Below are 12,484 nucleotides of genomic sequence, written 5' to 3'. Positions count from 1 at the left end.
AAGAAGAGCTGTGGGGATGACAAGCTAACAGCAGTGGGAGAGCAATGAAAAGGGAAAGAAATAAATGATTCAGAAACCAGAGCAGACTGACCTCCTTGTCTCCTTTCTTTTTTCTCGTCTGGACTGAAAGAGACTCCACTTCGCTCTCAAACTGGTCCACCTGCATGTTCAACGTGTCTATCGTGTTCTGAGATAAAAGCAGAGGAAAAGGTCAAACAAGGGCAGAGCTCCAGCAAAACATAAAATAACTAGCAATTTGTTTTTAAATTTTAGGCTTCTTTTGCTCTTCAGTTTATTATTACAGTCTAAATGATTTAATTTCTATAATCTTACAACAACGTTTTAAAAATTGGCTTATAAAACTCTTTGTGGATTTAAATTACTTGATTTTGTTAGTTTTTGGCTCGTTTTACCTGCAAAGAAATTATAATTTTCTATGCAATTATTTAAAAAAATACTTACTGTTGGATGATGTTTATAATGAGGAAAAATTTAGAGAAAATTATAAACATTTACCTGTTTTACGAAAAAAAAAAAACAGTAAACTGTATAAACGGTATTTATTCCACTTTTCAATTCAGTGAAATGCATTTAATATAGTATTTTACAAAACAGAGAGCTGAGAAGCACATGACGTCTGATATTTCTGTCCGATAAACAAACTGAATCTTATTCTGAATCTTACTGAAACGTATTCATTGAATAATCCAATCAGAATACCAACAACGTAAAGATTAGTTTATTTAGTCAATGTTTATTTTACAAATAAGCTGCTCTGTTCTAATTACTACATTTGCTCAGTGTGCCAAAGACACTTGATTTTCTTTAGTTTTGGTTCCTCTAGATCTTACTTTCACTTCCATGTTTTACTCATATTTAAGAAACATTGTGGGGAGAACCGTTGTCTTGTGAGCGAAGTTTTACTCAGCCTTCATCTGATTATGTAAAAACTGAAAATTTACACTTATACAACTTTATACCTGGTTCTTCATTTATCCACATACTGTGGAAAATCCGGATTCAATAGTTTGAATGAATGAAAGGAAACTGTTTTTCTCTTTAGGACAAAGCACACCGATCCAGTCCTTTAATCTGGAAGCTCACCGTTAGCCACGTGCCGACCTCTTCTTTCTCCTTCTGCGCCGGGTCCACTTTCTGGATGAGGCCAAGTCCTTCTTTAGAGTACGCTTTTGTCTTGGTTTCTCTTTCAACTATTTTAAAGCGCTCCATTTGCTGCAGGAAAATAAAGACAGAGAAGTTATAATTTCTAAAAGGAAAAAAGTACATAAAATTACACCTCAGAAAATGTAATGAAGCTTGTTTTTGATGGTGACACTAATTGATGATGCAGAATCTCTCCTTATTTATAGTACATTAGAAAAGCCTTGAACTAGCCCTTTTGTAAATTTATACTGTATGATTTTAATGCATTTTTCATAAGGTCCAACATTTTGTCTGGGCACTGGATGCTTTAAATTCTTACCAGAATAGTTGCTCAAATATGGGGAACATGTTTTTCTTAAGCCACTACAACAAATATGATACGTGCACAACCTGGCAAAGAAACTCATTAAAAGCAGATGGTAACAAAAATCTAATTTGATTCTCCTACTGCAGTATATAAAACAAAGTTTGATTGGTGTACAAACAATACTTTTGTACAAGTAAAGCAATTCGTAAAGATAAATTAGCAATAAACTTGTAGAAATAGCTTGTTTTGGGAAACCTCTCAGCTTAAACTTTTTATGTTCATGTGTGAACATACAGTAAGGGTTTCTTTTCAGCGTTATAATAAAAATACTGTCAAATGTATGCATGTATTTTAATATTAGCCAACAAAACCATAAGAAAACTAAATTAGCAGCTTGGGGTTGGAAAAAAAATAAAAACTCAAACATGACAGATGGAGCTTTACTAAGCTGCTTTCCTCCCTCGGTGTGTAAGCAGGTGTCTTGCATGTAACTCATCTGAACAATTATCATTAAAAGGCAAATGAGGCCCGATGGGAAAAGCAGGAACACCAAAGAAACAGCGATGGCTATCTAACAAACTTCACTGTGCTATAATACTCATATTTTTGGATCTTTAATCCATGTAAAAATGTTAGGTGAGGTAGTAACATTTCTGTTTCAAAGCCAAAGGGGCCAGACTGAGATGGTTTTGACATGTAAAGAGGAGGGTGAGTGAGTACATCAGTAGAAGGATGCTAAGGCTGGAACTGCCAGGGAGGAGGTCTAGAGGAAGATTTATGGATGGAGTGAAAGAGGACATGAAGGTAGTGGGTGTGAGAAAAAAAGTTGCAGAAGATGGGGTTAGATGGAGACAGATCACTCACTGTGGTGAGTGATCCAAAAGAAAAAGTCAAATGTCTGTTTTGTTTGCCTTCTAACGCATCTCTAAGAACTCAAACCTTTAGTAATGAGTTTTTATGCCACTTGAGGGCAGCGAAAACAATCCATGAGACCCCAAATGACAAAGATGGAAAATTATAGATTTAAAAATGAAGTCGTCCTGTTAATTTAGGTCAATATTAGCTCTACTTTAATTTCTTCCTGATTTGTGGAAAAATATCTGTCTTTAACTCCAACAAAAGCTACGGTTAGTTTACTGCACTCTGCTTCTCAAAGAATCAGACAAATGGTTCATTTCACAGAATCATTGGTCAAAGTAACCAAGCTTAGGCGTTACAACACAAAGTCAGAGAAGAAGGCAGATCCAATATTCCAGCTTCACAAACAGTCCCAGTTTTTAATATGCAGCAGTGTGTCCTGATGACTTTCATTTGTTGCTGTGCTTTCCGAGACTTTGATTTGGGCTGAAGCAGAAAACAGAAGTTGCCATAAAAACAGCTGCTTGTAAAATGTTGTGACATTGGAGGGTTTATAAAATATGGAAGGATTTAAGCATGTAGTATATGAATGTACCAGCTGTAAAAAAACAACGTGAAGTCAGGCATCTTCACATAAAGGTTGAATGTGGTGCTATATGAAAATTATATTTTATTGTGTTCAACCTTGTTTTCCTCATTATTAAATGATTAAAATCTGTTTTTTATTTTTGCTCATTAACACATTAACACATTTTAATATTATTTTTCCTCTTTGTATTTTACATAAAAATCAAATGTTTTTAATAAGCATATTACATTCAACTAAAACAGAAAAAAAGAATAAAAGATCAAATTTTACATGGAAAGTACTGATTTCATTAAATCTCTGATAACGTTCATGCAGGAAAACATAAGAAGCTTGAATTACATACTTCCAATTTTCACGTGTTGATCAGCAAATGTATTTTTCACTGTAACAAAGATTGGAGAGTTATTATCCTCCCTCTTGGCGGTTCCTACTCACCGTTTCTATGAGTTTGCGGTTCTCTATTAGCTGCCTTTTGTCTTTGATCTCGTTGGATGCCACCCACGTCTTAATCTGGTCTCGTAGGCGCTGCGGGTCCATATAGGAAGAAGATGATACACAGGAATGGTGGAGGGAGGAAGAGTAGGATGCAACATATTAGTGAACTTTATAACACATGCAGAGACTTGTCTTTTAACAGTCATGGATGGCTGAAGCTGACGCAGGCTTCGCTTGGAGTTTGGTCCTCATGACAACGACTACATAGCACATATTTTAAGCTGAAGGAGATGAAATTCAATGCAAAAACATCCCGCTCACAGTGAGCGTCAGCGAAACCTTCTCCGAACGGTCGTCTAGTTTTCACAGAGCCAAGTTAATAAGTTTCTGTCTCATCTGCTTGATGCTTGAAATCAAATTAAGACTCTTTGATACCACGCTCACACAGAAAACACACTAAGAATTAATTTTAATGGGGAAAAAAGAAAAAAGATATATTTTAGAGCAAATAATTTGTAATTTCATACCAATTTAATTTCTTAAACAATTGTCACGTTAGAAACACAAACATTTGTGCAGTTTATGTAAACTTTATATGATTGACGAACAAAAAGTAGCTTTATAATTTTCAAGAGGGAGGAAAAGGATACATGGTTCTCAAAATGTTGAACAAACACTAAGTTTGCAATGCTATCTTTGCAGAGACAGAAACTGTTGAACATTTTCTTTTTAAACCAGCTCAAGTTCAGATTGGACAGAGAACATCTGTGATTTTTTTTCTGTTGGTTTTACGTGTGGGCTTTGACTAGGCTTTTGAAACTAATGATTATGCTTTGACTCAACTGACCAGACCTACTTCTTCCAAATGTTTGCGGTGTCCCTACATGGCTTTTGGCTAGGGATGGAAAATTATCGCAATAAGAATTCAGATTTACAATGACACTTATAGACTCTACAAACAAACCCACATCTATTGTTGGGATAGCTGCTGTTACTCTCTTTTCCACTGTTGATTTTATGACAGCAGCAATAAATATCAATGTCTTTAAAAAATGTGATTATATGCAGTTATTTTGTGCTGTTTAGCGATAGAAATTACACTACGTAATGCAGCTGATATCCTGAAGAATCCTGTTAAATAACCATACGTTTTTTTATTTTTTTTTTATTTGTGATGTTTGTATTTGTGATGGTAGGACTTTCACTACAGCGACCTGCAGTCACAATCATACAACCTGTTGTCAAAAAGTCTGCAGTCACTTTTTATCATCACTTTTATGATTATCACAATAAAAACAAAATGTTGTGATTTAATATAAGTGCATATTGCCCATCAACACTTGTGACAAACCGGAAATGTGACTGTTTATGGCTTTTTATTTGCTTTTCTTCTTTAAAGGCCAGATTGGTTGAGCGCATAATTTATTGTCCAGTCGACAGCTTCTTCTACCTGAGATGTAAATCTCTGCAGCTCCTCTAGAGATACCAAGGGCCTTTTGGTGGCCACTACTTGTGCAGCCTGTCAGTTTAGATGGTATACTTGCAGTTGGGCTCTGCCTGTTCCACTATTGATGATGGATTGAACAGTGCTACATGAGGTGCCTAAAGCTTGGGATATTGCCGTTTACCCTAACCCTGCATCAAATCTCTCCACTGCTTTAACTCTGACCCGCCAACTCTGTTCCTTGGTCTTCATGATGAACAGGGGTTGCTTTTCTTGTAAAAATGTGAAAACCATGTATATTTATTTCTTTGCAATCCTTACACAGAGAAATATTCAAGGGGTGTGAATACTTTTGCAAGGCACAAAATATGGCCAGTAACAACAATAAGCTACTGACCATTGCAAGATTTAATGTTTCCATTCTTTGCTGATACTGGACACAAAAAAATTCAAAACAGACCTTGACAGCAAGAGAAACAGCAGACAATGTATTGACACAAGTGTCCAGAACAGTTTCCGTCCCTCCTTGTTAGCATGACAGCCGCACATAAGTGCTCTCTTCTCTCCCACACACACACACACACACACAAAATAAAAAAGAAATATTGGTGTGAGACTAATGAAAATAGTAATTAAGTTGGAGCCCAGAGCCCTGATTGTTTCATCCTGGTGCCTGCGTGGGGATTTTATCATTGACAAACATTGTTTGTTGGTACACATGACCAGAGAGGACCTTTTGGATCTGTGATGACAAAACTTATGACAACATGTGGGTGGCTGTGAAAGCAGAGAGGTGCTGCAGTTTCCGTATGCCAGCATGTGCAGCTTGCAGGACATTTGGAAACAAAAACAAAGAAGCACCAGTTTACTGAGGCTGGCTGTTCTCTGAAGCCATGTCTTATGTTTCCGCAGCTTGAGTGCTTTCCTGGTACCCTTAAATTACCAAACTAATTTATACGAAGGAAGCTGACAAGATAAATGACCCGGCAAGAGGTTTTTAAAGTTTCCATTCATGTGAACCGCACTTGTTCAGGAGGAGCAATCCAACATTTAAGGACTCAGCTGAAGAGAAACTGGGTCAGTGTTTTAATCAAAAAGACATTAGACCAGAATAAAATCTAATTTCTGTAACCTAAAAGACGCTAGTTCCTAAAAATGTTTCTGCTGACTCACTCATCAAGTATTTAAACCCCTAACAAGTTTGTTAAAAGGTTTCTAAACATTTCTTGCTCTTACCTGGAGCTTTTTAATCTCTTTCTTGAGGTCTGCTTCATATTTCTCCTTCTGGTTTGCATTGGCTGCATTATGAAGCTGCAAAGAAAGAAGAGATAAACATAAATTAGGCATTGGAAAAACAATAGCAATACTACTCAAAATAGATATTTGTTCTGTGGAAAGTTTTAGCAGCAAGTCATGAAAGAACTCTGCAGAGAACCAAAGAACCACTTTAGTTTAACTCAAAGTTCTATGATTTTGATCTGGAAAACTGCTTTTAGAGGACATTTTTAGCTTCAACAGTAACATGGTTCACCTAGAAAGAAAAACTAAACTGGCTTTTAGTTTTTTTAAGTTTTATTAAAAAGAAAGAAAAGTCATCTGTGTGGCAAGACAGGCTTCTGTGAAGCCAAATGAAGCAAAACGACATGATTTAATCACGGCAAATAAGCCATCTGGGATATCTGTTACCAAACAAATACCACTTATGACTTTCTGCCTTTTTATTAAAAGAACTGAACTAATCTGTTTATCTTTCCTGCATAAGCAGTATGACTGTGGTGCATCTTTGTGAGGGAATGATGACCTTTGTTAAACTGCTGAGGTTGCAGATTTCTGATGAAAGTTTAACAAAAAATATTTTTCTTTTATCCAGATATTTACTGTCGAATCAGAGCTCAAATTAGGAAGATAAACAGTATGAAACAGTCAGTAAATGAATCATTTACTGACTGTTTCATACCACGTGACAACAATGTCAGAAAATAAAAGGACAAATATTTTAATAAATGATTATTTAAATAATTTTCTTTGGACAAAACTCTAGTTCTAAATCGTCACATGAAGATGCTCGTTGGTTTTATACAGAAATGAATCAGAGGAATTTTCATCAACACCAAATGCATAATCATGAAGGTGCTGAGGATGTTTCAACTATTTATGTTTTTATTTCAGCACATTTGAGATAAATAAGTCAGAAATGTGCTTTTCGGACCTTTTTTGCAATTTTTTTACCAGACGTTTGATGAACTTTTTGCAGTGCTAAACGTGTATTACCTTTTGCCAAATATCTTCAAACTGCTCCACTCCCTCCGCTACTTTTTTCAGACATCGATCTATTTCCGCTGAAAAAGAAAACATAAAATCAACATAAACAAAAAAAAAAAAACACGTAACAGGCTTTAGTTTAAGCAATCAGAGATAGCTTTTTTGGCAGATAAAAACTGTCTTAATGTGTGAGCAAAGTGAAAACAAATACCTCTTATCTAGTAAATGATCTGGTGCTACTGAACCGATACAGTTAATAACCCTACAGTCAATTTACTTATGAAGTAATTACAATAACGTTTCTACATCAAATAAATTAAATGCTGCCTGTTTGGCAGCTTTTTCTGAGCAGGGTTTCTCCTTTGTAAAACAGGCAACTGCAAGAAAAGAAAAAAATTGCAACAAATAGAAGCAGCACACGTACAAATTGTAGCTGATATCTCATAAAATATGCATATGATGAAAGGGTCCACTGTGCTTAAGAACTAAAGGTGACACACAGGGATATAAACTTCCACGTTAAAAATACGACACATCCCAGAGTGAAGCGACATAAACAGTTTATGACGGATAACAGACGAGTAAAAAAAGATTAATAACGAGACAAATAGTGTAGATTTAGGCTTCCAAATCAACATTATGACCCCGACCACTTATGTCAACAACAAAAACCAACAGGGAAAAGCTCGAGTTAGCTGTAAAGGAGAGGAATTTTTATTATTTTATACCAGCAGTGGCAACATCCGATCTGTTCTCCTGAAGCTCATTTTATTCAAATGACTATTCAAAATCAAAATGACATGATTTTACATGTCAGTAAAATCATGAGCACCTACAACTAAATCAGACAAAAACTCCAAAGTTTTCCTGTTGCAAATATTCTCTTATTGTAAGAATATTGCATTTCTAAAAGCGCCGCGAGGTTAATTGTTTTGTACTGACAGACTTGTCATATCCGTCACCTTTCATGTGCCAAAAACTGGACTGCTGTAATTGGTCAACTTAATTAATGACGATCGGATATAATAATCTGTAGATATTACTATTTTTTTAATGTTTGGCTCCGGACATTAGTTGGATTTGAAAACAAACCGTTCTATAGAGCCAAATGATCCAGGTCCTAAAAGCTTTTCAAACTTCTCAAAGGTTGAAGTGGTGTAAACTTTAGGAGTATTTCAAGTTAGGTGAAGATAAACAGCAGATTTGGCTCTGTTTAAGGTTGTACTGCAAACCCCAGAAGCACATGTGCGATGCATGAAAAGACGACAGCCAGAGGCCACTGATGAAAGGATGTCCGTTTGCTGTGTGTTCCTCCAAATAAGTACTTATGGAAACGATGAAATGAGCGCTTGATGTGTTAATTCTGTGTCTGCATGTGTTAACGAGCAAACTTTCTGCAACCAACTTGTTACATTTTATTTCATCCCAATTTAATCACATTTAGTCATGCAGCTCAGTGTTTTCCAAAGTTGGAGCTGGGTTAGAGTTCAACCTCTGTGGGATCACCAGACCCGCTGCAAATAATCGAACTGACGAACAAAAATGTAAAATGGTAAAAGCAAATAACTGGACTGAAGGTAACTCAGTCCTAGGAAATAGAAAAAAGCAACATTATTATTTTGTTCCGTTTTTTTTTCCTGTGAAGTTTTACATATGACTGAGCTGAGTCCTATTTTTGTTTATTTCCAGTTTAGTCTCATTATATTTGACAATCTGGATCCTCTGACGTTTTTCATTTGTAAATACATAAATTATAAGGTCAGTCAGTCATTTTCTACTGCTTATTCCATAGTGGGTCGCGGGGGAGCTGGTGCCTATCTCCAGCAGTCTATGGGCAAGAGGCGGGGTACATCCTGGACAGGTCGCATACAAACAACCATGCACACACTCATTCATACACCTAAGGGCAATTTAGAGACCAATTAACCTAACAGTCATGTCTTTGGACTGTGAGAAGAAGCCGGAGTACCCGGTGAGAACCCACGCATGCACATAGAGAACATGCAAACTCCTTGCAGAAAGACTCCAGGCCGGGAATCGTACCCAGGACCTTCTTGCTGCAAGGCAACAGTGCTACCAACTGCGCCACCGTGCAGCCCGTGTGAGAAGGTAAAAAGTTCAAATTGATGAAACACAAAAAGATTTGAACGAGTCCAGATAGAAACACAGTTATTGCTTCACCGATCTAAATCACCCCTCCTTGAACCGTCACCTTAACGTGGTGGAGAGGTTTGAGTACTCAAATGATCCTAGAGGCTATGTTGTCTGGGGCCTAAATGCCCCTGGTAGGGTCTCCCATGGCAAACAGGCTCTAGGTGATGGGTCAGACAAAGAATGGTTCAAGAACCCCTCAGAAGAAGAACAAAATATCGAGGCACGTGACGTCGCCCGGTACGGCGGAGCCAGGGTCCCACCCTGGAGCCAGGCCTGGGGTCGGGACTCGTCGGAGAGTGCCTGGTGGCCGGGTTGCTCCTCGCGGCACCCGGCCGGGCCAAGCCCGAAGGAGAGACGCGAGGCCATCTCCCAGTGGGCCCACAACCTGCGGTGGGAACCGTGAGGGACCGGTGCAAAGAGGATTGGGTGGCGGACGAAGGTGGAGACCTCAGCGGCCCGATCCCCGGATGCTTAGGCTGGCTCTAGGGACGTGGAATGTCACCTCGCTGGGGGGGAAGGAGCCTGAGCTTGTGCGGGAGGTCGAGAGATATCGACTAGAAATAGTCGGGCTCGCCTCCACGCACAGCGTGGGCTCTGGAACCCATCTCCTCGAGAGGGGCTGGACTCTCTTCTACTCTGGAGTGGCCCACGGGGAGAGGCGGCGGGCTGGTGTGGGTTTGCTTGTTGCCCCCCAGCTCAGCCGTCTCGTGTTGGGGTTTACCCCAGTGGATGAGAGGGTCGTATCCCTGTGCCTTCGGGTTGGGGAGAGGTCTCTGACTATCATTTCAGCCTACGGGCCGAGTGGTAGTGCAGAGTACCTGGCCTTCTTGGCGTCCCTGTCGGGGGTGCTGGATAGTGCCCCTCCCGGGGACTCCATTATTCTGCTGGACGACTTCAACGCCCACGTGGGGAACGACAGTGACACCTGCAAAGGCGTAATCGGGAGGAATGTCCTCCCCGATCTGAATCCGAGTGGTGTTTTGTTATTGGACTTCTGTGCTAGTCACGGATTGTCCATAACAAACACCATGTTCAAACATAAGGGTGTCCATCAGTGCACTTGGCACCAGGACACCCTACGACTTTGTTGTCGTATCATCAGACCTTCGGCCGCATGTTTTGGACACTCGGGTGAAGAGAGGGGCTGCGCTGTCCACTGAGTTGGATCCGCTGGAGGAGGAGAAAGCCGGACAGACTTGGCAGGCCCAAGCGCAAAGTGAGGGTCTGCTGGGAATGCCTGGGGGAGCCCTCGGCCAGGGATGTATTCAACTCCCACCTCCGGGAGAGCTTTGACCAGATTCCGGGGGATGTTGGAAACGTAGAGTCCGAGTGGACCATGTTCTCTGCATCTATTGTTGACGCTGCTGCCCGTAGCTGCAGCCGCAAGGTCTGTGGTGCCTGTTGCAGTGGCAATCCCAGAACCCGGTGGTGGACACGAGCAGTAAGGGATGCTGTCAAGCTGAAGAAGGAGTCCTATCAGCTGTGGTTGGCTTGTGGGACTCCTGAGGCGGCTGACGGGTACCATGAGTCCAAGCGTGCTGCGGCCCGGGCTGTGGCAGAGGCAAAAACTTGGGCCTGGGAGGAGTTTGGTGAGGCCATGGAGAAGGACTACCGGTTGGCCTCGAAGCGATTCTGGCAAACCGTCCGGCGCCTCAGGAGGGGGAAGCAGTGCTTTGCCAACACTGTTTATAGTGGGGGCGGGGGACTGCTGACCTCGACTGAGGACATTATCAGGCGGTGGAAGGAGTACTTCAAGGATCTCCTCAATCCTGCCATCACGCATTCCGTGGTGGAAGCAGAGGCTGGGGACTCGGGGTTGGACTCTTTCATCACCCAGGTTGAAGTCACCGAGGTGGTTAAAAAGCTACCTCAAATCTCTGGATGTTGTAGGGCTTTCATGGTTGACACGCCTCTTCAACATTGCGTGGCGGTCGGGGACGGTGCCTCTGGACTGGCAGACTGGGGTGGTGGTCCCCCTTCATAAGAAGGGTGACCGGAGGGTGTGTTTCAACTACAGGGGGATCACACTCCTCAGCCTCCCTGGTAAGGCCTACGCCAGGGTATTGGAGAGGAGAGTCCGACCGATAGTCGAACCTCGGCTTCAGGAGGAACAGTGTGGTTTTCGTCCCAGCCGTGGAACACTGGACCAGCTCTATACCCTCTACAGGGTGCTCGAGGGTTCATGGGAGTTTGCCCAACCAGTTCACATGTGTTTTGTGGACCTGGAGAAGGCATTCGACTGTGTCCCTTGTGATGCCTTGTGGGGGGTGCTCCAGGAGTATGGAATCGGGGGCCCTTTATTAGGGGCCATCCGGTCCCTGTACGAGCGGAGCAGGAGTTTGGTCCGCATTGCCAGCACTAAGTCGGACCTGTTCCCAGTGCATGTTGGACTCCGGCAGGGCTGCCCTTTGTCGCCGGTCCTGTTCATAATTTTTATGGACAGGATTTCTAGACGCAGCCAAGGGCCGGAGGGCGTCTGGTTTGGGGACCAGTTGATTTTGTCTCTTCTTTTTGCGGATGACGTGGTCCTGCTGGCCCCCTCTAGCCAAGACCTACAGCATGCGCTGTGGCGGTTCGCAGCCGAGTGTGGTGAAGATAGAGCTGAGCCGAAAAGCAAAGCTCTCAATTTACTGGTTGGTCTACGTTCCTACCCTCACCTATGGCTATTAACTTAGGGTCATGACCGAAAGAACGAGATCACGGATACAAGCGGCTGAAATGAGCTTCCTCCGTAGGGTGGCCGGGCACTCCCTTAGAGATAGGGTGAGGAGCTCGGCCATCCGGGAGGGGCTCGGAGTAGAGCCGCTGCTCCTCCACATCGAGAGGAGCCAGTTGAGTTGGCTCGGGCATCTATACCGGATGCCTCCTGGACGCCTTCCTCGGGAGGTGTTCCAGGCACGTCCCACCGGGAGGAGGCCCAGGGGACGGCCCAGGACACGCTGGAGGGACTATGTCTCTCGGCTGGCCTGGGAACGCCTTGGGTTCCCCCTGGAGGAACTGGAGGAGGTGTTTGGAGAGAGGGACGTCTGGGCGTCTCTGCTGAGTCTGCTGCCCCCGCGACCCGGTCCCGGATAAGCGGAAGACGACGAACGAACAAACAATCTAAATCATAGACTTTAATTTCAGTGTTTTCTGTTCAGTCAATTCTTATTATTTATTGGTTAGAAACTGGTAAATGGTCTGTATCTTACAAACTGAAATCCAGACACACAAACCTCTTCAAAACAGAACCACACGGAAATCTGAGAAATCTGCAGCAAAAAGAAAATAA

The 12,484-nt window shown here is 41.8% G+C and overlaps 1 protein-coding gene across 2 annotated transcripts in view; it reads right to left on the bottom strand.

The window, feature by feature from the left end:
* cnot3b (CCR4-NOT transcription complex, subunit 3b) overlaps positions 1 to 12,484 on the bottom strand; it is a 38,142-nt gene that overhangs the window by 18,536 nt on the left and 7,122 nt on the right. For both annotated transcript variants that reach the window (XM_047384142.1, XM_047384144.1), the window contains exons 3-7: positions 7,069 to 7,136; positions 6,034 to 6,108; positions 3,354 to 3,443; positions 1,105 to 1,233; positions 92 to 187 (exon numbers count right to left, since the gene is read on the bottom strand). In XM_047384142.1, coding sequence (XP_047240098.1) covers positions 92 to 187; positions 1,105 to 1,233; positions 3,354 to 3,443; positions 6,034 to 6,108; positions 7,069 to 7,136 — 458 coding nt within the window. The remainder of the gene's footprint in view (positions 1 to 91; positions 188 to 1,104; positions 1,234 to 3,353; positions 3,444 to 6,033; positions 6,109 to 7,068; positions 7,137 to 12,484) is intronic.

Source organism: Girardinichthys multiradiatus, chromosome 13 (genome assembly GCF_021462225.1).
Source record: "Girardinichthys multiradiatus isolate DD_20200921_A chromosome 13, DD_fGirMul_XY1, whole genome shotgun sequence".
Classification (NCBI taxonomy): domain Eukaryota; kingdom Metazoa; phylum Chordata; class Actinopteri; order Cyprinodontiformes; family Goodeidae; genus Girardinichthys; species Girardinichthys multiradiatus.
This window is presented reverse-complemented; position numbering and strand designations above follow the sequence as displayed.